The 26,753-nt window shown below is 30.6% G+C and overlaps 1 protein-coding gene and 1 non-coding gene across 2 annotated transcripts; both read left to right on the forward strand.

Moving 5' to 3' along the window:
- Nucleotides 1–9,994: 9,994 nt before the first annotated feature.
- On the forward strand, nucleotides 9,995–10,068 carry TRNAI-AAU (transfer RNA isoleucine (anticodon AAU)). Its single transcript has one exon. It is a non-coding gene; the product is annotated as a tRNA-Ile (tRNA).
- Nucleotides 10,069–21,530: 11,462 nt separating this feature from the next.
- LOC127256057 (uncharacterized) lies at nucleotides 21,531–26,561 on the forward strand. The gene is made up of 5 exons (XM_051281888.1): nucleotides 21,531–21,590; nucleotides 22,860–22,939; nucleotides 24,147–24,279; nucleotides 25,872–26,003; nucleotides 26,083–26,561. The coding sequence occupies exons 2-5, from the start codon at nucleotides 22,937–22,939 to the stop codon at nucleotides 26,559–26,561; spliced, it is 747 nt and encodes a 248-aa protein (XP_051137845.1). The 5' UTR covers nucleotides 21,531–21,590; nucleotides 22,860–22,936.
- Nucleotides 26,562–26,753: the final 192 nt, after the last annotated feature.

Raw genomic sequence — 26,753 nt, forward strand, 5'->3', positions numbered from 1 at the left:
ATTTGGTGAAAAAAATAAAAAATGATTGAATAATGTGGTACACAAATTTTGGTGTGTGGTTTCATAAAATTTTGTTGTGGTTCAATATAAATTTTAAAATTACAACGGTATAAAATTTGAAAAGAAAAAAAAATAAATTGAAAAGTACACTTGAATTAAACTTATTAATTGATTATTTATTAGAAATATAAAACTAACAAATTTAGAATTATAATTAAAATATGATACAACATTAAAAATTTGTTTGGCCATAGATCACATGCTGAACTTTAAATTCAAACTTCAGCATGTGTGTTGATGGTAAAAAAATAATTAAAATAATTATATTAATTATATTTTTTCGTCCTCGATGTATTTTTGTTCGTTTTATAATAAATTAAAAAATAATAATATTTTATTAATAGATAGAAATTTGTAAACATTTTTAATATTTTTGTCTTCAAAGTAAATCAAATAAATAGTTTTTAAAAAATTAAAAAGTATTTTAATATTTAAATATAATTATTTTTATTATAATTAAAATTGAATACTTTCAAGTGCAGAATACAGAGGGCCGCGCCTATGGAATTGCATACCGTTTTATGGTAGCCACGGCGCTCTGTGTTTGGCATGCACTCACAACATGATCTTCAAATTGTTTTCTGGATTGTTGAATGACTTTGTTAGATGATGTAAAAGACCGTCTCACTATTATAAAGAGTTATGGCGTTTCAACGTAAATGCAGAATTTTTTTTTAAATGCAGAATTTTAGTGAATGTTCTGGCTATAAAATTTATGTATAATTTGTTGCTGAAACTCTTTTGTTATAAATTTTATTTTTATAGCAAAAGAGTTTAGCTACGAAATTATATTTTTGTAGTTATATCTTTTTTCTTAATTTTTATTGGAAAAATTTATTTTTCATTACAAAATTTATATTTGTCGTCAAGACATTTACTAATGCGGTACAGACTACAAAATGAGTTCCGTTGCAAAGATTTTTTTTCTATGAAATCATTACCTTTTACTACAAATTTTTTTGTAGCTAAACTTCAACTTTTTTGTAACGGTAGGCTTTCCAATCTTCAGAATTTAGATTCAACTCTCTAACCAATTTTTATAATGTCTATATTTCTGAAGTTTTGATTGCTCTAATCAAGAATTGTGAAATGTGTGCAAGCTGCTATTTAGAGAGAAAATCAAATTATAAAGAGATTTAGTTAAATTTGTGAACAATTTATTATTACCCTCATATTTTAAATTGAATATACCATCAACATCATTTTAAAAATTGCAAAAATATATATATATATATATAATACTACCTCTATCTGCCTGCCAAAGTTACGTAACTATTGTTTTTTAGTCGTCAACTAAATTGTGAAATTTATTCTATTTCTATATTTTTGTTTATCGAAAATTTAGCATATAAACTGTGTCAAAAGAAATTTTTAGCATATAAAAAATTTGCATCTAGTTGAATCAAATTTCAAAATAAATGAATAGTTGCTCCATAATTATCGAATGAGGGGGAAAAAAAAATTGAAAAAGAAACATCGCATTTGAGTCTTCAAAAAAAGTGTATCCCATGAAAGACCATACCTCAAAATTCACTAACCAATACCAGTAATAAGTAAAGAAAATACACCATGAGACACTATTTTAAGATATTGGGTATACATAAATATACAAAATGAAATTCTACAATTGTATAGAAATTGAACAAATAAAAGCAAATTGTTGTGTTTTCTTTGAGCATAAAATTTGGTTGAGGGGAAATTGTAGAAATTCAATAAGTTCCAAAATTCGAATTTAGTTCAATTTTGCCAATTATATATGTCCTTATGTGGAAATTATGTGTAGAACTTAATTGTCTAATATTACCCAAGCCAAAAACAAACAAATAGACACATTTCAAAAATAACAAAATCAATATAACATTTTTGCTACAACAAATGTACAAAGATCAAAAATTTCAAGAATAAAATATGGCATAATTTCCCTATACTATTTACTAGAAACTGCTTCTTAACTCTTATTTACTGTAAAAGACAGAACAATCGAAGTAAAATTACTTGTAACTATCGAAACTGAAAACAACATAACTAATAATACACTATACCAATGATCAGTGACGGAACCAGTTCTAAAACTTAGAGGGGTCAAAATGTCAATTTATTTTATTTATTTATTTATTTAATATTGTCTATTTCGATTTCTCCCAATGCAACCTAATAAACAATAATAAGGAAAAAAATAGCTAAAAATTAAAATTTTAGAAAAATATTTAATAAAATTCAATAATTCCTATTAAAAAAAATTAAAACTTAAAAGTATAATTCAACAAAATTAAAAAAAAAAAAATTCTTATGTTTTACACTATAACATAAAAAAAAAAAAATATTTGAAAAATAGGAGAAGCAAAATAATAAAAAAATACATAATTTTATTATTTCTTACATTAAAAAATCCTATATTTTAGGGGTTGGGAGTCAAATGCTCCTAGCCCCTATATAGTTCCGTCTCTACCAATGATTGACAATGAAACAATCACTATCAAAATAAATAATTAAAATACTTATATAGTTATTATTATATATTTTTATATGAAAAATGTGTAGCTAATATATTTCAAGTGCACTATTTTATCCATATACAAATTTAGTGCAAACAAAGAGCAAAATTTGAGTAACAATTGGTTGAAAAAGTAGAAGAAAACAATCTAAATTTTATTGATATACTTCTAAATTATCCACGGCTGATTAAATCTTAGATTTTTTTTTTAAAAAAAAAAAAGAAAAAAAAAAAAAAACTAGGACATAAACTACTAACCATCAACGCAATTTATAATATTGCACCTACAAGTAAGTACTTAAAATAAAATTCTACAATTGTATAAAAATAGGACCAAAAGAAAAACAGCAAATTATTGTATATTCTAATTTCTAGTAGAGTTAATTTATTCGGGGGATATTATTTTTCAGGATAGTGCCTTTGTACACGTGCACAAATGGTGACTTGGAGGTTTTAAGCCTCTCCACTGCACGGTTGATGGCATCAGGACTTCAGCAAAAGTCCGGTCCTGCATAGTCGCTTTTGCTACTGTCGGACTTACAATCTTCAGCGTGTTGAACAGCTTTCTAAAGTTGTTTTGGAATGGCGTCCCTGACAATATGACGCGCTTTTCAGTCTTGATCTGAACCAATGAATTCCAAATTTTAGTATTGCTGTTTTGAGGAGTATGGCCTTCATCGAGAATCACCAATCCAGGCATCTCAGGAAGTGCCGACCGCAGAACCTCGAAGTTCTTTTCAACACCTCTACTCTGCACCGTTAGCTTCTCAAAAAGATTGTAGCTAACCCCCAAAAGGCCTCCCCCCTTCTTCCACGTATAAATTTTCACTGTGCGGATTGCCTCCAAATACCGGCGTCCGATTTTCACACCTTGGAAGAGTTGGTCCGCAGTCTCCCTCTCATTGCCGATGAACACAGGACTGTTGAGGTTGTGGAAATTAAATCCAGCCTTCCACCTTTTGAGCTCTTCTTCCCAGGTGCAAAGTATGGTGGCTGGGACGATGATCATTGGCAGGCAGTTTGGAAACATTTTTAGATACGTCTCAAGGAATGCACGTTAGGCGTGTCTTTCCGGTCCCTGGTGCATGAGAAATAATGCATCCGCCCACCCCAGGTGGATTTGAGTTCCTTAACTCCCGGCAATATCAGTACTGCCCGCCAAGTTCTTCCAGAGGAACTCAAATCCTTCTCGCTGGTGTTCGTCCATAGCTTCCCGCACACCATCAGTGATGCTCCAAACTGAGCCGCTACTCCAGCTGCTTACATCAGCTGCTTCTGCTACTGGGAGACTGACGGCGCCGAGCTCCCCTTTCTCTTGCTTCTTTTTCTTTCCCGGAGCACGTTGAGAGTTGATTGCCTACGAAAGGAAGAAGGAGAAGTCACATAAACATGGGTAGCTACACAAATTTTACCAAGAGTTGGATGATTTCTGATTTCTTACCCAAGGAGGAATTACATCATTTGGATGAATCGCCACATGTCGACAATGGATACAATACAGTCATTGATCGTCTTCTAATGTCAATTCATGCAGCCCTAGAGCACATCTGGCTCCTGAGTTTCTTTCTCTTCCTCATCCTCCACTTGAACAACCTGCACGCTGTGAATAAATCGTTAGTTATCATATCATATAGCTTTCTGAATAATAGTAGTGCCTAATTAGTTCTCAATCCGTGTCAAACCAATTCTTGTCTATTGCTTAATTTGAATATCTAAGCTAATTTCTGTAGGGGGCAATAAATTATTTGATATGACAAGGAAAAAAAAGAAATGATTTTGTTAGGAATTTGTTTCTTCTAGGATTGTTGACTCCGGTTATTCGTGCAACCAAATAATCTCACTAAGAATATTAATAGGTTAGTGCTAATAATCAGAATAATAACTAAAAATAAACTAGGAAAATAGTGGGCTATAATATAAACGAATTATCTGGAGTAATTTGGTTGGCTCAAATCATAGTCCACTCCGCTCAAACTCCAAGTATTCCAATAAGGCAACACCACGAAGGGTAGCAATCAAGGGTTTCGACACTGAGTAACCTATAATCCCATAAAGAACAAAGAAGCGCACAAAGGCAAAGAAGGGAGGAGATCCGACAACACTTCGGAGAGCACTAAGTAAGGAAGAACACAAAGTATCGGCACCATGCGACTAATGTCTCCCTCTCGGCTCCCACCTCCCAAACCAACAAACCCACCAACATATTTGTAGCCGAGGAAGAAAGTAGATAAAACCTAAGGGTTTAGGAACAAACCTTGTCGATCAACCACGAAGATGTAGGAACTTATTTCGAATTTTGAAATCGCGAAGTCATCGGAACGGGAAGAGGAAAGGAATAGGGAGAACCGGTCTGTTCGATTTACATAGGGTTTGGCAAGAGGGATCCGATAATATATAAATCATACCGGGTCAGGGCGGTTCAGGTTTGTGAGATGGATAGAACCAGAAACACTATCTCCCTCTTGTTTCTGATCGACCATCATGGTTGCAGAACATGCTAACATTATCGCCTTGATACATGCAACTTACTACATAGATATTGCACACAAAAGCATACATAAAACACCTAGCAAACATATATGTGAACACAATAAGGAACACCAAGTTGTATCACATCAATTATTTCAAAAAGTTAACATATAAAAAAAACTTTACACTAACATCATATGTACCAACAAAAGCGTGGGACATAGAGCTACACATTAAAAACAAATTTCTCTAAGGGAAATATTAGGTAACCATACCTTTCCATTCCTATAAATAACTGTAGTAAGCTATAGACACCCTCCTCAGTCTTTCGCACAGATCAAAGCTTGGAGCATTGCATCTTTGAGTGAAGTTTGATGCCTATCCATCTTCCGGTCCCTGGTGTCGAACACAGATTCTGCATAGGCTGTCGAATGGGGAATGGACAGAACGTCACAAGCCATCTTTGCTAAAGTCGGGTACCTCGACCTGTTTTCTCCCCACCATCCCAACACGTCGAATTCATGGACGTGGGGTGGAAGAGATTCTTCGAGATACTAATCTAATTCCGAATCTATGTGCTGTTTGCCTATGATATCGGAGAGATATATGTCAAAATCCGTGAAACCAACGCTGTTCTAAAGGAGGAGGTCATCTTCATGAACTGCAGAAAGTGGTTTCACTGTCATTGCATCATTTCCCATTGAATAAAACAAAGTTTTGAAGTTTATCCACAAAAAGAAAAAAGATGCGTATCCTTAATAGCTTAAGCTATTAGGTGAGTCGGACATTTACATCATCTAACGTGATATCAGAGCCTTAGATCTCGAATTTCTTCCTCTTCCTCGTCCCCCACTTCAACAACAACCTGCACGCTGTGAATAAATCCTTAGTTATCATATGATATAGCTTTCTGAATAATAGTAGCGCCAAATTAGTTCTTAATCCGTGTTGAATCAATTCTTGTTTATGTCTACTGTTTGAATATAAAAAATCTTGAAACTGATTGACTTACCTCACCACTGGTAATCATTCCCATTTCCTCCACAGTGCAGTTGAAGTTCAATTATTCGAAAAAGCTGTCCACGTCCTTTTTGGGTTGGTCACCGCATCCTGTTGTGTCAGAACATGACCACTCTCCATTTCAGAATCAGCAACCATGTTTGAGAAATCATAATGTTACATTTTTTCTCCCATGAAGTTGTTACTGATAACCAAACAAGAAAAGCTAAAATTATAACATCACCAAAAAATATACGCTCCAAGATGGCAACAATCTTATTTCGAATTGGTGTTTCCTCCGTCATTAGTGTTGCAGGAGACGCCAATTCCCTTCTCTCATCTCTTAGTACCATTGCTCTGTTTTCCCCATGTGACTCGATGGAGAATCCATTCTCTTGTCTCTAATCACAATAGCTCCATCGTATATTCCCATGGATGATTTGGAGCTCATTATGTCATATGTTCGTTCAAATGTATCATTTTTAAGCTAATTTTAACTCAATTAGAACAATATAATATATAATTTGTGTAAAAATAAGTGTGCTGACATTCTATTTTGTTTTTAAAGAATATGGTACTGACATTCTGTTGATCATTGCAAAAAAAACCAACATCCGACCTTAAAAATTGTGCACTAAACTAACTTCGTAAATAACAAAAATCAAAATGAAATCAAAAGTATATATGTATTGAAACTTTGAAGAAAAATATCAAGATTTAAAGAGTGCTGATATTCTATTTAATTTTTAAGAAATAATGATACCGGCATTCGGTTTTTATAATTGATCTTTGCAAAATAACCAACATCCGATATTTAAAACTGTGAACTAAACTAATTCATAAATAACAAAAAATCAAAATAAAATTAAAAGTATATATGTATTGAAACATTTAAAAAAAATAAAAAAATCAAAATTTAAAGTATGCACACATTCTATTTTATTTTTCAGAAATAATGGTACTCATATTGAGTTTTTATCATTGATCATTACCATAAAAAACCAACATCAAACATTAAAAATGTGCATCAAACTAATTTCATAAATAACAAAAAACAAAATAAGTTCAAAAGTATATCTACAGTGGAATATTAAAAAATATAAAAAAGAAATTTTTTTAAAATATCAACTTTTTAAAGTGTGCTGACTTTTTTTTTTTTTTTTTTTTTTGGAGTAATGGTACTGATTGTTTTCATAATTATCATTGAAAAAAATAAAAAAGTATATCAGTATTAGAATTTTGAAAAATATAAAAATCAAAATCAAAATTTAAAGTGTGATGACATTCTATTTTGTTTTTAAGGAATAAGGGTACTGACATTCTATTTTTATAATTGATCATTTTAAAAAAATTAACATCCAACGTTGAAAAATGTACGCCAAACTAACTTCATAAATAATAAAAAAAAAAACAAAATGATATCAAGTGTATATCTATAGTGGACTTTAAAAAAGATTACAAAAAATAAAAAATAAAAATATGAAGATTTAAAGTATGCTCACATTTTATTTATTTATTTTAAAAGAATCAATGGTACTGACATTGACATTCGATTTTCATAATTGATCACTGCAAAAAAAATTAACATTCAATATAAAAAAATATGCACCAAACTAACTTGATAAATAACAAAAAAAAAAAAAAGCGAGTTCAAAAGTATATCTATAGTGAAAAAAAAATGTCAAGATTTAAAGTGTGCTAAGATTCTATTTTATTTTATTTTTATTAAAGAATAATGGTACTGACGTTAGATTTTCATAAGTAATCATTGCAAAAACACCGACATCCAAAATTTAAAAAATATGCACTAAACTAACTTAATAAATAACGAAAAGACAAAATTAAATCAAAAGTATATTAGTATGGAACTTTGAAAAAAAAAATCAAAATTTAAAGTGCGTAGACATTCTATTTTGTTTTTAAGGAAGAGTGGATTTGCGATTCTGTTTTCATAACTGATCATTGTAAAAAAAAACTAATATCCAACCTAAAAAAAAGTGCACCAAACTAACTTTATAAATAACCAAAAAAAAAAAAAAAGCGATAAAAAGAATATCTGTATTCGAATTTGAAAAAAAAATTAAAAAAAATCAAGATTTAAGGTGTACTAAATAACTATTTTGTTTTGTTTTGTTTGTTTGTTTTTTTTTTTTTTTTTTCAATAATGGTGTTGACATTAGGTTTTTAAGTGATCATTGCAAAACACCAATTTCCAATATTAAAAAAAAATGTGTACTAAATTAACTTCATAAATAACAAAAAGACAAAACTAAATCAAAAGTATATGAGTATTGAAACTTTGAGAAAAACAAAATATAAAAAAAGATTTATAGTGTGTTGACATTCTATTTTGCCCATAAGGAATAATGGATCTGTCATTCGGTTTTCATAATTGATCATTGCAAAAAAATCAACATCCAACGATAAAAATGTGCAGAAAATTAACTTCATTTATAACAAAAAAAAAGTGATCAAACGTACATCTTTCAAAGTACGACTTTTTATTTTGTTTTTTTAAAAACAATGACATTCAGCTTCCATAACTGATCATTGCAAGAAAACAAACAACCAACATACAAAAAAAAATATGCACTAAACTAATATCATCAATAACAAATAACAAAATGAAATCCTATTTTGGTTTTAAGCTAACATTGGTTGTCATAATTGATTATTGCAAAAAAAATCAATATCCAATATTAAAATGAGCACCAAAGTAACTTCATAAATAAACCAAAATAAAATGAGATAAAAAATATATATATATCTATTGGAACTTTAGAAGAATTTAAAAAATCAAAATATAAAGTATGATGACATTCTATTTTATTTTTTTTAAGGAATAATATTATTGATATTAGATAATTGCAAAAAAAACCACATCGAACATTAAAAAATCTACACCAAACTAACTTCATAAATAATAAAAAGGCAAAATAAAATCAAAAGAATATCAGTATTAGAACTTTAAATTTTTTTTAAAAAAAATCAAAATTTAAAATGTGCTTATATTCTATTTGATTTTTAAAGAATAATGGTACAGACATTCAGTTGTCATAATTGATCATGGAAAAAAAAAAGCCTAACATCCAACATAAAAAAAATATTCACTAAACTAACTTTATAAATAACAAAAACTAAAATGAAATTAAAAGTATATATGTATTAGAACTTTGAAAAAAATAATAAAAAATCAAATCAAATCAAAATTTAAAATATGCTGATATTCTATTTTGTTTTTCAAGAATAATGGTATTGATGTTCTTTTTCATAACTGATTATTGCAAAAAAACCAACATAAAATATTAAAAAATGTGCTTCAAACTAATTTCATAAATAACAAACAAATAAAATGAGATCAAAAGCATATCTAAAGTAGAACTTTAAAAAAGATAAAAATAAAAAATATTAACATTTCAAATGTGCTAACATTCTATTTTATTTTATTTTTAAAGAATAATGGTATTGACATTCAGTTTTTATAACTGATTATTGCAAAAAAAACCAACACCCAACATTAATAAATGTGCATTAAAGTAACTTTATAAATAACAAAATGAGATCAAATGTACATCAGTATTGAACTTTGAAAAAAAAAAAAAAAAACAGATGCCACTTGAAGATCACGGTCAGATACTCTTTGATCAGCTCCAAAGGCAAGATGTACTACTGGCTGAAGATGAGAAGTTTTGGATTCAACATCAAACTGAGGCGGACAAAATCCATGATGAATTTTGTTTTAACTATCTGTTAGGATTGGGCTTGAATATCGCAATGAACAATGGCTGTAGAATTTCAGCGTAGCTCAGTCCTGCGTAGCCGCTTCTGCCACTGTAGACCTTCCGATCTCACAGTGAATTTAAAATTCGACTCCCCACTATATTTCTGAATTTTTGTTTGCTATAATCAACAATTGTGAAATATGTACAAGCTACTTTATATAGTGAGAAAATCAAATTATAAAAATGAATTGGCCTATTAGCTCAGTTGGTTAGAGCGTCGTGCTAATAACGCGAAGGTCGCAGGTTCGAGACCTGCATGGGCCAAACATTTTTTTATTCTTTTTTTTTTCTATATATGCAATTTTACGCCTTCATTTTTGCCGATAGAAAATTTTTTATTAGCTCGAACACTACAATCACCGTGTAGCAAGCAGTAAAAAAAAGTTGATCAACACCGACTCGATCAACTAAATCAATTAAAATAAGTGATGAGAAATAAAATAAGTTTGTCAACCTATTTACATTTTATCAAACAAGTGCACAATTATTGATGCAAATGTTCGATTGACACACAATTGCTAAAACAATCGAAAATCCACCGTGATAAAAGATTTAATAAAACAATTGTAGGCATGAATTACCCATGCAGGTTCAAGACCAGCATGGGTTGAACCAGCATGGGCCATTTTCTTTTTTTTCTAACTATGCAATTTTACGCCTTCATTTTTGCCGATAATTGTTTTTTTTTTATTATTATTATTAGCTCGAACACTACAATCACCGTGTAGCAAGCAGTAAAAAAAAGTTGATCAACACCGACTCGATCAACTAAATCAATTAAAATAAGTGATGAAAAAAATAAATAAATAAAGTTTTTAGTCTAAGAAGTGAATAAGAAACTGAATTAAGACTTGTTAATCATTTTAAATAATGTTATTTCAATTGATAAATTGGTTATATGGATTAGATACTGACGGTAACATCCAACTTTTTTATTGACACACAATTGTTAAAATAATAAAAAATCCGCAGTGATAAAAGATTTAATAAAACAATTATAGGTATGAATCACCCAAACTGCACAAATACCAACTTAATAAACAAAAATTAATTCAAATAAAAATTTTCCATCTCCATATCCACAGACGGGAGTTCCCAACACGCCCTCTCAAGTGCAAGTGGGTTTGCGAAACTTGCAAGGCTCCGATACAATGTCGGATGCTAATGACCGTCTCACCTAAAAGCTCGAACTTGTTAGGGAAACTAAGTCATTAGTTACATATCCCGCAAACGGGAGTCCCCAACAGAGCTTAACCACTATTTCCTCGATCTTTGGCCCGAAGAATGGGCATGCACAGTGTAAATCGTTCCACCCTAGCATCAATCAAAATCATACCAAAATAAGTAAAAATCTATTCAGAACATTAATTATAAATTTATAATTTATCTACAAAGATATATGATCATATATGATTCATCAATATACAAAATAAAAAGTAACATTCTTAAAACCCTGTAAAATTTGGGCGAATGATAGTTGTTGTTGAGTTTTCTTTGACCTTTAAATTCTTCTAAACTAAAGAACACTTTGGAAATGGAAAATGTTTCACAAAAATGATTTTTTTTGTTATTTATTGAATTTATGTTATGTTTTCTTGGAGTACAAAGTCAGTGCAAACCAAAAGCATAGTTTAGAATTAAAATTGGTCGAAAGAGTGGAAAAACTCTGAATTTTATCACAAATCTATACGAACTACAACCATCATATTATGTCTATGCCATGGGGCAACCCTCAAACTAGCAAATAGTCGAAGAACAATATTCCAAAATTTATCAGAAAACTGTTTAAACAACAATATTATCATATTCTGTTTCTGCCATAAAGCAACCTAAAACTAACAATTAATAGAAAAAAAAAGTTCCAAAATAATTGGAACTATACTCATGTCGTCCCTGGACCCGGGCGAAAGGGACGACTGCCCAGGGCCCAATCTAAATTGGGGTCCACTATTTATCTATGTTATGTATAAATTATTTATATATAAAAATTATTTGACATTAATATATTAGTATCAGAGTATAGTTTGGTGGTTAAGTTTTATCTATGTACCTTCAAAATTTAAAAATATTTTTTTATGCATATAAAAATATTAGGAAATTTATTTTATTTAATTATTTATATTTTATTATAGATAAAAAAATATATTATTTATACATATTTATGGGCCCCTAATTTTTGTTTTAAGATTGTTAATATTAATACTATTATTGATATTTTATCTAAAAATTCTAAAAAAAATATTTTATTTTAATAATTTATATTCTATTATAGGTAAAAAAAATCGGAGTAGATCATTTATATGTATTTAGGGGTTTTTTATTTTTGTTTTAATTATTTTTTTGCACTAAAAAGATAATAAATATTAGACAAAATTATTATTAATGTTATTAGGCAAAATTATCAATAATTCATTTATAATTTCGAAACTCATGTAAATTCTCTATATACTTTAAAAATAGTGTGATAAAAAATTTATGCTAGAAAAAATGCTTTTTTTATTTATATTTTATTATAGATAAAAAATATTATATATATATATATTTAAGGACACTTAACTTTTATTTCGCCCCGGGCCCTTCCAAAAGTCAGGAACGGCTTTGACTATACTCATCACAATCTGTTTCCTTCAGCAAATCAGCCAAACAATTCAATAAAAAGTGAATCAATCAACACATCAATCTGTTTCTTCCAAAATACTAATTTCACTCATGACGTACCTTAATTAATAGTCCTGGGAGCATTCTCAACCTCAGAGGCCTAAGGACTGTGTCAAGTCGGCATTCTTCGGCTGGTGGATGATCTTTTCAAATATATCTTTCGTCTTCTTATGCTTGACCATCTCCTCGAGAATCCAGTCCTCAATATTTGTCCCCGGCTTCTGCTGCTTTGACATAGCCTTCTCGTCCGAAGAAGAGCAGAACAATAATTCTGAGAGCCGCTCTTTCTCAGCTTGCCGGCAGTATTTGTCCACCTCAGTCGTGCCAGCAGTCATAAGATGATAGGTATGGACAAACCTTTTTTGCCCATCCAATAAGCCCGACAGACCGCCTGATGTTGCACTGATGGATTCCAGACAACGTCGAGCAGAATGACCCTGGAAGCCCCTACCAGGCTTATGCCCTTGGAGCAGCACCTCGTCAATGCCAGCATGATCTTCAAATCGTCATCTGGATCATTGAATGCGTTGATCAGTTGGATACTCTTTGATCAGCTCCAATGGCTGAATATACAAGAGAGATGCAAGTCATGTGGTATGGTAGAAGGGCAACAAAAAAGGGCACTTGAAACAACAATGGAGGGCGCCGAAGAACGATCAGGGTTCGGCGAACCCAGCGGAGAAAATATTTGATGCGATGATTTTGAGTGTCAGCAGTCCAATGGAGTCATGGATCTTAGAGTCAGGAGCATCATTCCACTAATTTTGTTGTTATCTATCTTGCAGATGATGAGCCACTGAAAATTTTAGATAAGGAGATGGTCCGAATTAGAACATTGAATGATGGCGAGTGAAGACTGAATGACGTAAAGCATGTCGCGGGTCTGAAACAGAATCTGATTCCCAATTGGATGAGCAGGTTACTCGAGAGTTTTTGAAACTAAGTCATAGAAGGTAACCAAGGGATCCATTGTGGTGGCTCAAAGGAGAAAAAATGGCACTCTTTACATGGCAAACAACATGCGAGACGGAATCAGTTTTGAAACCATAAATAATGACACAAATTTATAATATTTTTGTCTCGGACAGATGAACAAAAAGGGGATAAAGAAGATTGTTTCAAATAGAAGATTGTCAGGTCTCAAATCCGTCGATATTGAAGTATGTGAGTACTGTATCTTTGGGAAGTAGAGAAAGGTTTCATTCTCAAAAGGTGGGAGAGACCTACAAAGGGAGAAATTGGAGTTGATCCATACGGACTTGTAGGGACCAACTCCTATATCGTCCCTTAGAGGCTCACCGTACTACATCACATTCATTAACGATGCTACAAGAAAGGTATGAATATATTTCATTAAGTGTAAATCTGATGCTTTTGATACTTTTAGAAATTAGAAAGCACTTGCAATGTGAGTAGTGAACTGATTTATGAGCAATCCTAGGAGAGGCAACCTAAGTTGCTGACTTTAGATAAATTGAAGTTGATGACTAGACAATAGCAAGATTACAGCTTTAATATCTTAACCCAATTCAAGATTCACCGACAGTAATGAGGTAAAATTCGTTCAGATGCACATCAACAAGAGTTCCTTCAAGCATTCTCAGGGTAAAGAGTTTTCACATCAGGTAAAAATTGTTTGCAACACACAATTGTTCATACATATACGATATAATTCTTGAAATCTCCAGTGTCGATTTTGCTTGAACCGTCTGAAACGAGACATTCTCTAAAAATGTTAGTTGAATCGTACTTATCATATTTCTGTCAATTTTCTTGTATTTGGCTTCATCCATGTCTTCGGTTTTTCCTTCAACGCTGCCTCTCGATCTTTACCATACAGGTAATCTTCTATCTTCATCTTCCATAAACCGAAGTTCATTCTATCAAATACCTTAATAGCATGACGATCACTCATCTTGACTCCCACTCAAATAAATCTAGGGCTCTGATACAAGTTGTTGTGGAAATAAGAAAAACAAACAAGAATACAAGAACACAAGAATTATCCCGTTCAATCAGAATGATCTACGTCTAGGAGCTCTGTCAAACCAGAAATTTTACTATAGAATACGCATAGCACATATGTTAAAGTGAGAATACATGTATATTTATAGCCTAGCAAACCGTAGGCCCATGCCAATAAGATCAAATCATATCTGAATTATATCCCTAGATTTTAAGATATAACCAGACTTCATATCCCAACACCATCTAAACTCAAAGTGATGTGGTTTTTTCAATCTATTATCATATTCTCCACTTATCCCTTTCGATAGATTGCTGATGCTATTACATTTGGTTTTAACTACAATTAGTGTGAAGCCACTTTTTTTCGATGTAGTTGAGGTTCAATTATATGAGACACTCTAGGTTCGACAAAGAGCTATGAATTCTTTCTCTAATCATTATCCCATAGATTATTCAGTCGTATGTAGTCATAATCTAAAATAATTTTACTAAATATTATTTTTTTTCTTTATATAATGCAAAGTGTGCACATGTTTTAAATCAAGAATTGGCTAGTAAAAAATTAAGTGATTTTGCTTTCTACATATATTATTTGGAGAACCGAATTCAAAATCAAGGTGATGCTTGTTTTTTCTCTCTTGAGACATTGTTGATGTTGTTACTCATTTATATTTAACTACAATTAAATTGAATTTAATTTTTTGAAACACTCGAGATTATTTTGATACCCTCGAGGTTTGACAAAAACTGAGAATATCAGATGATTCTTGTGGATTTACAATCTTAATTTATAAAAAATGTGATCTAATATTACTTTTTTTCCTTATATGATTAAGTAGTCGAGAATTCCGAGATCTCACATTTTAAATCCATTATCTAGAGAGTGGCATTTAAACTCAAGGGGATGCTTCTTTTATCAATCTATTCTTATCTGAATTCTCTCATTTTCCTTTGATGCAATAGATATTGTTATTCATTCACTTTTTTTTTTAAGATACGATTCAACGGGATCAAGGTTTTCGATACACTTGGAGTTTTATTGATATACTCATTGTTCATAGGAAAATCAAAATTACTTCTCTTTAGGTGTTCGATACACTCAAGGTTATATCGATATGCTCGAGGTTCGAAGAAAACTCAAAATCATTTCTCTCTTTCTCAGCCAAATGATTTTATCATTTGTTGTTCATAATTTACATAATATTATTTTTTTGCCTTTATGACACATTTTTGATATGCACATTTCTAGATTCTATGATTGAGTGGTCAAGAGAATTCAAAGTTTTTACATTCTCCAAGTATTTTGAAAGTGCTCTCTTTCTTCTTTAATATATTGTTAATTGTTGTTCATTTGGGTTTAGGGATCTAGTTTTCAATATACTTGAGGTTAGTTGAATAAAAACCCATTTCTCTTCTTCCCTGGTCAGATCAATTAATCATATGCTAGCCATACTTAGTTTTTCCCTCTACGGAAAGCAAATCTACACATTTCTCAAATCTTGAATTGAGTAGTTGAGAGTTCGAAGATTTGGAATTTTATATCTAGTATTTGGAGAGTCCCATCTAAAGTCAAGGTGATGCCTATTTTTCAGTAAATTTTCATATTCTCCACTTTTTATGATCTTTCGATTGATTGCTGATGGTATTACTATTTTTTTTAAACTACAATTTGAGTGAACCTACTTTTGTTTTATACATTTGAGGTTCGGTACTATGACACTCTATGTTCGAAAAGAAAAAAAGCTTAAACTTCTTTCTCTTATCATCATCTCTTAGAAAATTTAGTCGTACGTTAGTCATAATCTAAAATAAATTTATTAAATATTATTTGTTTCTTTATATAAATTAGAACAAGAAAATGTCTAAATCTAGACTTGGGTACTCAAGAATTAAGAGGTTTCGTATTCTAGATCTACCATTCAGAGTGCTGAATCAAAACTAGGTAATGTTTGTTTTTTTACTCTTTCCTCATTTCCCTTCTCTCTTTCTCTATTGATATATTGCTGATGTCGTTACTCATTTAGATTTAACTACAACTAGATTGAGTTTTCTTTTTTGAAACACCCGATATTCTTTCGATACGCTCGAGGTTCTTTCGATACACTCGAGGTTTGACAAAAACTCGAAATAATTTATCTTCTTCTTGAAAAGATAATATTGTGGATTTCCAATCATAATTCATAACAAAGTGATATAATATTGTTTTTTTTTCCCTCAACAGAATTGAGTACTCAAGAATTCGGAGATCTCACACTTAAAATCCAAACATTTGGAGAAGGCATATAAACTCGAGGTGATGTTTCTTTTATAAATTTTTATATGCATTCCCTCATTTTTCCTTCGATTCATTGTTGATATTGTTATTCATTCAGTTTTTTTAAGCTTTGATTCAACTAGATCTAAGTTTTGGATACACTCTGGTTTTTATTAATATACTCGTGAGCTCATTGTTCATAGAAAAATCAAAATTATTTCTCTTTTTATTTTCGATATACTGAAGGTTACATCAATTCACTCAAGCTTCCAAAAGAACTAAAAATCATTTATCTCTTTCTCACACTACAAAAAAAATATCAATTTTGTAACAAGATTTTTTTATTCTTAAATCCACTTTTTCCGTTACTAATGATATTAGGGATGAAATTACTTTAGCTACGTGGACTTTAGGAATGGAATTCCGTTACAAATATACTATTTTTTTTTTGTAGTGGATCAGCCAAATGATTTTATCATTTTTTGCTCCTAGTTAAAATAAATCTATATAATATTACATTTTTCCTTTTATAGATATTATTTATATAATCGAATATAAACTTGGTGTTGTATTTCTTTTTTAATCTATTTTTATATTTGACCTCTTTTCTTGTTTCGTATATTGTTAAATGTGTTTCATTTGGTTTTAAGGAATATAAACTTCGATAAACTTGAGGTTAGTCAGCTATATACTGGAGATAAACACAAATCTAAAATAATTTATCTCCTTCCCCATCAGATGATTTTATAGTATGTTAGTCATAATTTAATTTGAAGCTATAAAATTGTTTCCACTGTTTGTGAAGTGGTTGTACATGTTTCTTGAGAATATTGCAAAAAATATCCCCCATGTATACCCCATTATCACTTTTGTTATATATTTATTTTGTTGACAAAATATATCCCACATGTTTGCAAAAGTCGCTATTTATGTCCTTTAGCCACGCGTGACTTTCACACCATGTGCGGTCACGCGCGATCACGCGCGGCCAAATTATATAAATAGTGACTTTTGCAAACATTTGAGATATATTTTGCCATCGAGATAAATACAGAACAAAAGTGATAATGAGGTATACATAGGGGATACTTTTTTGCAATTTTCCCCATGTTTCTTAAACCCATAACTCAGTGGTCAAAATATTAAATATTCCACATTTTACATCAGGTATTTGGGGAATTGAATAAAAACTCATTTCTTTTTTTTTTTTCTAGTCAGATCAATTAATCGTATGCTAGCCATATTTATTTTTGTCCTCTACGGAAAGCAAGCCTACATATTTCTCAAATCTTGAATTGAGTAGTTGAGAGTTTAAAGATTTGGAATTTTAGATCTAGTATTTGGAGAGTCTGATCTAAACTCAAGGTGATGTATATTTTTCAATCTATTATCATTTTCTCCACTTTTCTCTTTTGATAGATTGCTTATGCTATTACCATTTGGTTTTAACTACAATTCGAGTTAACCTAATTTTTCGATGCACTTACATAAGGTTCCATTCTATTTTGTATTGTCTATATATATGCTCCTTATTTTGATGATCAATAAGACAATCTCAAAAGTTATCGAGTCTATTTTGTATTGCCTATATATAGGCCATTTATTTTCATGATCAATAAGATAATTTCACTATTTTTCCCCAAAATTTTTAATATGGTATCAGAGCCAAATTCTCTCCGGGTACCTCTATGATCCGTTATATCTCGTATATATTTATATTTTATTGATGTATTTGTTTATATCCACAATCATGCTGTCATTTTCATGCCGTCTCCGTCTCTACTATTTTGATCTCCACTGACAGAGTTCTACTTTCAACTCTGACGCCGTTGTGAGTCACATTTTCGACTCTAACTCTATTGAGAGTGAGTGAGTCATGTTTCCGACTCTAGCTCTGTTGTGAACGAGCTAGTCCTGTTTTGACTCTAGTTATGTTGTGAACGAGTGAGTCTTGTTTCCAACTCTAACGTTGTTGAGAGTTCTGCTTCTGACTATGATCCAGTGGACGGCTACACCACTTTCAGTCAATCTTGGCGAATTCAAATTCGTACGTGGAAGATCTCGGCTATATCTTTTTCGGTCATTTCTGACAAACTCAAGTTTGTTCGATCATATCTTAAGTTTGAGGAAGCGTGTTAAAATATATTTAGAAGAAATATACTATATTTATGGTAGTTGTCTTATTTAAGAGATTCGTAGAATTCTTACCTTATTTAGACAATTTGTATATCAATATAAATATATACGTATTCTTATGATTGAAATAGAGAATTTCAGTTTTATATTCTAACATGGTATCAGAGCCTATTTTTCTCATGTCGTAGATATAGTCTATCAACCCGCGTTTCTCCGGGTACATTCAACCTGGATTGTACCCAGAGATCTTGTGATTTTGAGATCATGCTATATGTCATCTGTTCGTTGTCTGCGTGCAATATGAAATCTATTTGCTATCTATCATCCATCCAATGTCTTTCTGTTGCCTGCGTGTGATCTGAAATCTATCTGTTATCTGTCGGTTGCCTGCGTGCGATCTGAAACTTCTCTGCGATTTATTATCTGTTTGATGCTTGTCTGTTGCCTGCATGCGATCTGACATGCGATCTGAAACCTAATCTGTGATCTGCCATTTGTCCGTTGCTTGTCTGTTTTCTGCGAGCGATATGAAATTTGTCTGCGATTTGCCATTTGTCTGTTGCCTGCGTGCGATCTGTTTGGTGTTTGTGATCTATCTTTTTTGGCTCCGATGAAGAGTAACTGTTTTCGGCTCCGGTGGAGAATCATGTGTTTTTTGCTCCGGTGAAGAGTCAACTATTTTCGGCTCCGGTGGAGAGTCATCTCATTTTTTACTCCGGTGGAGAGTCATTTTGTTTTCGGCTCCGGTGGAGAGTTATCTCGTTTTTTTTCTCTGGTGGAGAGTTATCTCATTTTTTACTCCGGTGGAGTCATCTCATTTTTTGCTCCGGTGGAATCATATTGTTTTAGGTTCCGGTGGAAAGTAATCTCTTTTTCGGCTTCGGTGGAGAGTCAACTGTTATTTTTATTTGTGTTTTTTGTGTTTTGTGTTTTGTAAAAGTAATCAATAAGACAATTTCACTATTTTCCCCAAAAATTTCTAACAAATTCTATGACATAATCTAGGTTTGATAAAAAAGCTCATTTTATTATTATATTATCATTATCCCATAGATGATATTCATTCATATGCTAAATTAAATTTCTAAAATCTGATTTTGCTACTCTATCTAAAGCAAAGTGAGCGCATGTCTTAAATCTAGAATTGGGTAGTCAAGAATTAAGAGCTTTCACATTCTACATCTATTATTCGAGAACCAAATTTAAAATCAAGGTGGTGTTTGTTTTTTCCTCTCTTGCTACATTGTTGTTACTCATTTAGATTTAACTACAATTCAATTGAATTTACTTTTACAAAACACTCGAGATTCTTTCAATACACTCGAGATTTGACAAAAACTGAAAATCGTGTATCTCCTTCGCCATAAGATGATATTGTGGATTCTACATCTATTATTCGGAGAGCCGAGACAATGTGATGTTTGTTTTTTACTCTATCTTCATTTTTCTACTCTCTTTCTCTATTGATACAATGATGATGTTTTACTCATTTAGATTTAACTACAATTAGATTGAATTTACTTTTTTGAAACACCCGATAATTTTTTGATACATTCGAGGTTATTTCAATGCAATCAAGGTTTGAAAAAACTCGAAATCATTTATCTTCTTCTTGATGAAATAATGTTGCGGGTTTCCAATCAAAATTCATAAGAAAGCGATATAATATTGTTTTTTCCCTCATCAGAATTGAGTAGTAAAAAATTCGGAGATCTCGCATTTTAAATCCAATATTTGGAGGGTGGCATCTAACTCGAGGTGGTGGTTCTTTTAGAAATCTATTCTTATATGCTATTCCTCATTTTCCTTCGATTCAATGTTGATACAGTCAGTATTTCAATGTTTTTGAGCTACGATTCAACTAGATCTAGGTTTTCGATACACTTGAGATTTTATTGATATACTCGATTGTGATAGAAAAAACAAAATTATTTCTCTCTTTCGGTTTTCGGTACACTTAAGTTATTAATCTAAACTCAACGTTATTTTTATTTTTATTTTCAATCTATTATCATAATTGTTTTCATTTCCCTTTCCGACACATTTTCGATGTGCACATTTCTCAAATCTATAATTGAGTGGTCAAGAGAATTTGAACTTTTCACATTCTACAATTATTTAGAAAGTCGAATATAGAATCAGTGCGTTTTTTCTTTTTCAATCTATTTTTATATTTTCTCCTTTTTCCTTCTTTGATATAACTATTAATTGTTCATTTGGTTTTAAGGATCTAGTTTTCGATATAGTCAAGTTTTGTCGATACACTAGAGTTACAAAAAAAATCCAAAATCATTTCTCTCCTTCTATATAAGATGATTTGATAGTATGCTAGTCATAATTTAATTTGAAGTTATAAAACCCCCGTATGTGAAGTTGTACATGTTTTATTTATGTGGTCAAGATATTAAAGATTTCACACTTTACATTTATAATTTGAAGAGTTGAATCAAAAATCAAGGCGATGTTTTACTTTCAATATATTTTTTATGTTGTCACTTACTTAGAATAAACTACAATTAAATTGAATTACTTTTTTGAAACATCAGATATTTTTTCGATACGCTCGAGGTTCTTTCGATACATTCGAGGTTTGACAAAAACTCAATATTATTTATCTTTTCTTGATAAAAAAAAATTATAGATATATTGTGGATTTCCAATCATAATTCATAACAAAGTGATATAATATTATTTTTCCCTCAACAAAATTGAGTAGTCAAGAATTCGGAGATCTCGCAATTTAAATCCAGATTTGGAGAGTAAACTCGAGGTGATGTTTCTTTTATAAATCTATTCTTATTCGCATTCCCTCATTTTCCTTCGATTTGTTGTTGATACAGTTATTAATTCAGTTTTTTTAAGCTATGATTCAACTAGATCTAGCTTTCGATACACTTGAGGTTTTATTGATATACTCGATTTTCATAGAAAAATCTAAATTATTTCTCTCTTTCGGTTTTTTTTCGATACTCTCAAGGTTTTAATCTAAACTCAAGGTAATTTTTATTTTATTTTATTTTTTTCTATCTATTATCATAATTGTTCTGTTTTCCCTTTCCGACCCATTTTTTATGTGCACATTTTACAAATCTATAAGAATAATTATGTTTTCCATTCACTGTGGATTTTTGTAACTTATAAGAATAATTATGCTCAAAACATCAAAACAGCTTTAAGGTAAGAGCATTTCGTTGGATAAATTTTGGGGTATCAAAATTGAAAAAAAAAAAAAAAAAGGAATGCCCAAATCTATCCTCGTTTTTGTAGGGAAAAAAAGTTTGAGATCATGAAAACAAAAGAGAAAGGAGGATTTTAAGCAAACCTTAATCTTGATTCACGAGGCATATAATTTTTTTATTTTTTTTTCAAAAATGTTACCATTGCTAAGTATGAGATTTTGTTAAAATAGAAAAGTACTTATTTATTTGATAGATGAATTCTAGGGTGCGTTGTGATTTAGCTTTATTTTTAACATTTAGATCTAAATGGTTTTGAAGGTAAAACAATTTAAAAATTATATTTGAAACCACAAAAAAATATTGATGGTAGTATAGGAATTTTATAGACTTAATTATTTTTTTCTCTTTCCCGGTTATATGATTCTATTATTATTTTTTCCTCTCCGCCACAATTTGAATTAAAGTATGACCTTATTTTATTTTATGTTTTCTCTCTATATAAAATGGACTCTTTATATGTTTCTGAAATCTAGCATTGGGTGAGTAGTAGGATATATCGAACTGCATTTATATCTCGGAGAGTCGGATATAAACTTAAGGTGATTATTTTTTAATCCATTTTCAGATTTGTGTTTTCTTTTCCTTTGAAACATTGTTGTCACTGTTGTTATTCAATTTGTTTTTGATATGCCTCGATTAGCTCTAGTTTCTTGTTATGCTTGAGCTCTCTTTTTTCAGTAAACTCGATGTTTGACAAAAAACTTCAAATCAATGAGATTGCGGACGTAAAACAAAATATTTTATTAACTACAACTGACATTTTTATCAACTTGATACATGTAAATATTTTATTTTTGCAGTATTCTTGCGGCAAGTTTGAAGGCACAGGAAAGACACTACAAATTCTATCATTTGTCCAAATTTCAATTTCTACAAAATGGTAAGATATCAAATTTTATTTTATTTTACTTTTATGTATTTTTTAGGGCCGCTTTCTTTATAAGTATAATTGCATTTTGACTCATTTTGCTCAATCCTTCAATTTAAAAATAATAATAATAATAATAAAATCTTATTTTTATTATTATTTCCCAAAGGAAATGCCACTCCCTCGTCATTTAAAATTGTTCTGATTCCTTTTATATTTTATAAAGAAAATTAGAGCAGATTTCGCATATAATAATATCATATACAACTAGGTTATTCTGCTTTAGAGAAAAGCTCTCCTATATAATAAATATTATTGCATTTTACATATATTTTTTTCACAAATGGGATGTTCTTTGGTTTAGAAAGAACCTCATATTTCTTAAATAGACATAGAATTCATCTAGAGAAGAAAATCCCCACACACAAAATGTAAATTTCAAGGATTAAATATGCATATTGGTTGTAGAAAAGAATAAAAAAGAGAGAGAGCATTATGTATATTGGTCGATTATTTAGTGTGATTAAAACAAAAAAATTAGTTAATTATTAGATTTAAACTAATCTTACAAAGAAAGGACTTGTGTCTTATCTGAATATTAAAGTGGTATCCGTGTATGACAATAGTATATATGGTGATTTGTGGATTGACATAAGGGTATTCACTTAGATCAATTTGGTGGTGTAAAAATTTAAGATTTTTATGACTTCATCATCATCTATGTTGCTCTTTTGGAATTCTACCATTGGATTAATATAGTAAAAAACCATATTCATGAAATCCTCAAAACAAAAAGAGAAGAAGTGTTTTAATAAAGTCTAAATCTACATTCCAAAGGCATAGTGATTTTGAAAAGGTAGCAATTTCAAAGCATGAGCTTTACTCTCCATTTAAAACTTCATTATTTAGTTAAGATTGATGTTTGCTTACGTGTTATAAAGAGTAACTTTTTGGGATTGTAGAGTATATTTTGTTCGAAAGATTTTTTTTCACGTGCATCATCGTGTTGTTAAATTTCAACACTCAAGCATATTGAATGGGGTCTAAAGGAAAGATTGAGATGCTCATTTAATATTTGCATGTTCCTTGGAGATAATGAATTTCTTGTTACCTTATACTAATCGTGAATTACAATGAGATATATATAAGGCCGTTGATATATATATTTTTTTAATTAAAGAATTTCATTATTTTTAACAATCTTTATCTTATTATATAGGATAATAGCCAATCATTGAGTTACCAAGGAGAGGGAAGTGCATCATCGGCAAATGATGTTCAAAGTGAACAACCATTGGTTCTATATACTCCTAGTGGTCAGGATGCACCATCTACTTCTTCCAATGACTCAGGTAATAAACATAGGAGTAGAAAAAGTCGATCACATTCGTTGAGTAGAGGTAGGTGGTAACATTTTATAAGCATTAGCATAAGTTTCATTACTTCATTATTACTAAGTATATTCTCATCTCTAAGACATATGTTACTTTCATTTTACCAATTTTCTATTATTTTTGCATATGCATTATATGTTATGCTAATGGGGATTATCTAATAATCATCATTTCAGTTGGAGGATATTTTTTTCCCCTTTCTTTCTATTTTATCTCTGTAAAATTTTCATTAAACATGCATACGAAGATATTTCATTAAATCATTTTGATTGATTACGCCGAGATTTTCAATCTTTGGAATGATGACAATAGGTTTATAATATATGGTATATCTAATCTAGACTTAAATATTTTAATTGGGCTCAGCTATAATTATTCAAGAAGGGGATTGAACATCAAATATAACTTTCGAGTTTTGTTTGGGTTTTGGATTAAACCTTCCATAATTATGTTTATGATTTAATTTTATGTTAAAATAGTTGAAATATAGTTTGAAACTACTATTGTTAATATTTAATATGTAAATTTTGAATTTATGTTAGCAATATTTTAATATTTAAATTTAAATTTGATAAAAAATTTTGAAAAGAAATTAAAATGTTTAGTCGGTCATGTCTAAATTGTAGCCCAGAACTTGATCAACCTTTAGAACTCATAATTTTAAATGTGCATAAAGATATGCTAGATAGTTTTGTCTTGTCTATCTCGGTTCTGATCCAAAGTGGTCAAGCTCAATGAAAACTTTGGATTTAATATTTGTATTTATTTATAGTTTTATATCTATCCATACTCCATTTATACCCTACCAGTTAATATAGTATAGTGAAAATGAATACATTGCATTTTTTTTGTAGGATATTATTTGAAAGAGAATATTCAAATATTTGCCTTTTAGTAATTTATTGTAAAAAAATTTAAAATTATTTTAGACATTTATTATTTTCCTGAGTTAATTTTTTTTTTTTTTTTTTGACAAATTCAATAAATTTTTTGTTATCATATGTCATAGCTTTTATATGAAATTTGTTAGCTTGTCCGGTCTATCCAATATATGTTCTGTATAAATTGAAGTTAGAATATTCTAGTTAATCTTTTGTCAAGAATTGGAGTTTATATTCAATTTATATGTTATGTACGACTAAATTTATAGTATCTTGATTTTTTATTTTATTTTTTCAAAATATAAATACAAATATACTTCTGATTTTATTTTGTTTGTTCTTATTTATGAAATTAATTTACTGCACATTTTTTATGTTAGATGTTGGTTTTTTTTTTTGCAATGATCATGAAAATTATGAAAGTTGAATGTCAATACCATTATTCTTAAAAAAAATAGAATGTCAACATACTTATTTTTACATAAATTATCTGTTATAATTTATTTATTTTTAAATAAAATGTCAGTACAAGTATTCTTACTAAAATGATCATTTTTTTTATCTCGCTAATTTTTTTTTACTCTGCACTGATGATAATCAAAGTATGTTTTGATATTGTTCTAGTTGAATTCAAATTAGCTGAAAGATATGATACATTTCAATTAACAGATGACATAATGAGCTCCGAATCAATAATGGGAATGTACGATGGAGCTACTGTGGTTAGCGACGAGAGAAGAGAATCGGAGGAAACACCCCTTCAAAATAAGATTGCTGCCATGTTCGAGCGCATATTTGGAGGTGATGTTTTAATTTTAGTTTTCTTGTTTTGTCACAGAAGAGGAAAAAGTGAACAATAATAAAAGAGTTGACACTGCAGAGGAAAGCGCGCCCGTGGAGGCTTGCGGGCAGCGTATAGTCGGAACTCCAAAACGAAAGGCTAAGGCTGCAGTGAACTCTCCTCGGAGTAAGGCTGCCAAAGCTCCACGAATTAGCAGAAGCAGCGGTGGTGGAGATGACACGCCCTATTGGCTTAAGGAGATGACAAAGTTCATGACAGGGGCCAAAGCACAAAAGCTGAAACCAAAACAATTTGACATCTCCGAGATCTTAGAAGAATCCATTCTCGGACCACCGTCTGGAACAATGCATAATGGAGTTGACTACTACGCACCTCTTCCGAAGAAGTTCCGGTTCGAAGAAGACAATGCCATGCCACTGACGGAAGAACAACAGCGAGAAGCTGAGTGGGCGAAGGACTTGGATGGCTTGTTCGAAGAATTGAACTTCAACTGCGCTGCGGAGGAAAGTCAATCAGTTTCAACATTTTTTGATATTCAAACAATAGACCAGAATTGATTCGACACGGATTGAGAACTAATTTGGCACTACTATTATTCACAAAGCTATATGATATGATAACTAATGATTTATTCACGGCGTGCAGGTTGTTCAAGTGGAGGATGAGGAAGAGGAAGAAACTCAAGAGGGCACATGTGCTCAAGGGCTGCATGAATTGACATTGGAAGACGATCAAGGACTGTATTGTAT

This window comes from Andrographis paniculata, unplaced genomic scaffold (assembly GCF_009805555.1).
Source record: "Andrographis paniculata isolate CXL003 unplaced genomic scaffold, ASM980555v1 Contig55END, whole genome shotgun sequence".
NCBI lineage: Eukaryota > Viridiplantae > Streptophyta > Magnoliopsida > Lamiales > Acanthaceae > Andrographis > Andrographis paniculata.

Excerpts from the sequence above, each read along its gene's own strand:
- LOC127256057 (XM_051281888.1), top strand. Across the intron at positions 24,280-25,871 it reads TACTTCTTCCAATGACTCAG|ATGACATAATGAGCTCCGAA; the intron begins GTAATAAACATA and ends TTCAATTAACAG. Across the intron at positions 26,004-26,082 it reads GTTCGAGCGCATATTTGGAG|AGGAAAGCGCGCCCGTGGAG; the intron begins GTGATGTTTTAA and ends TTGACACTGCAG.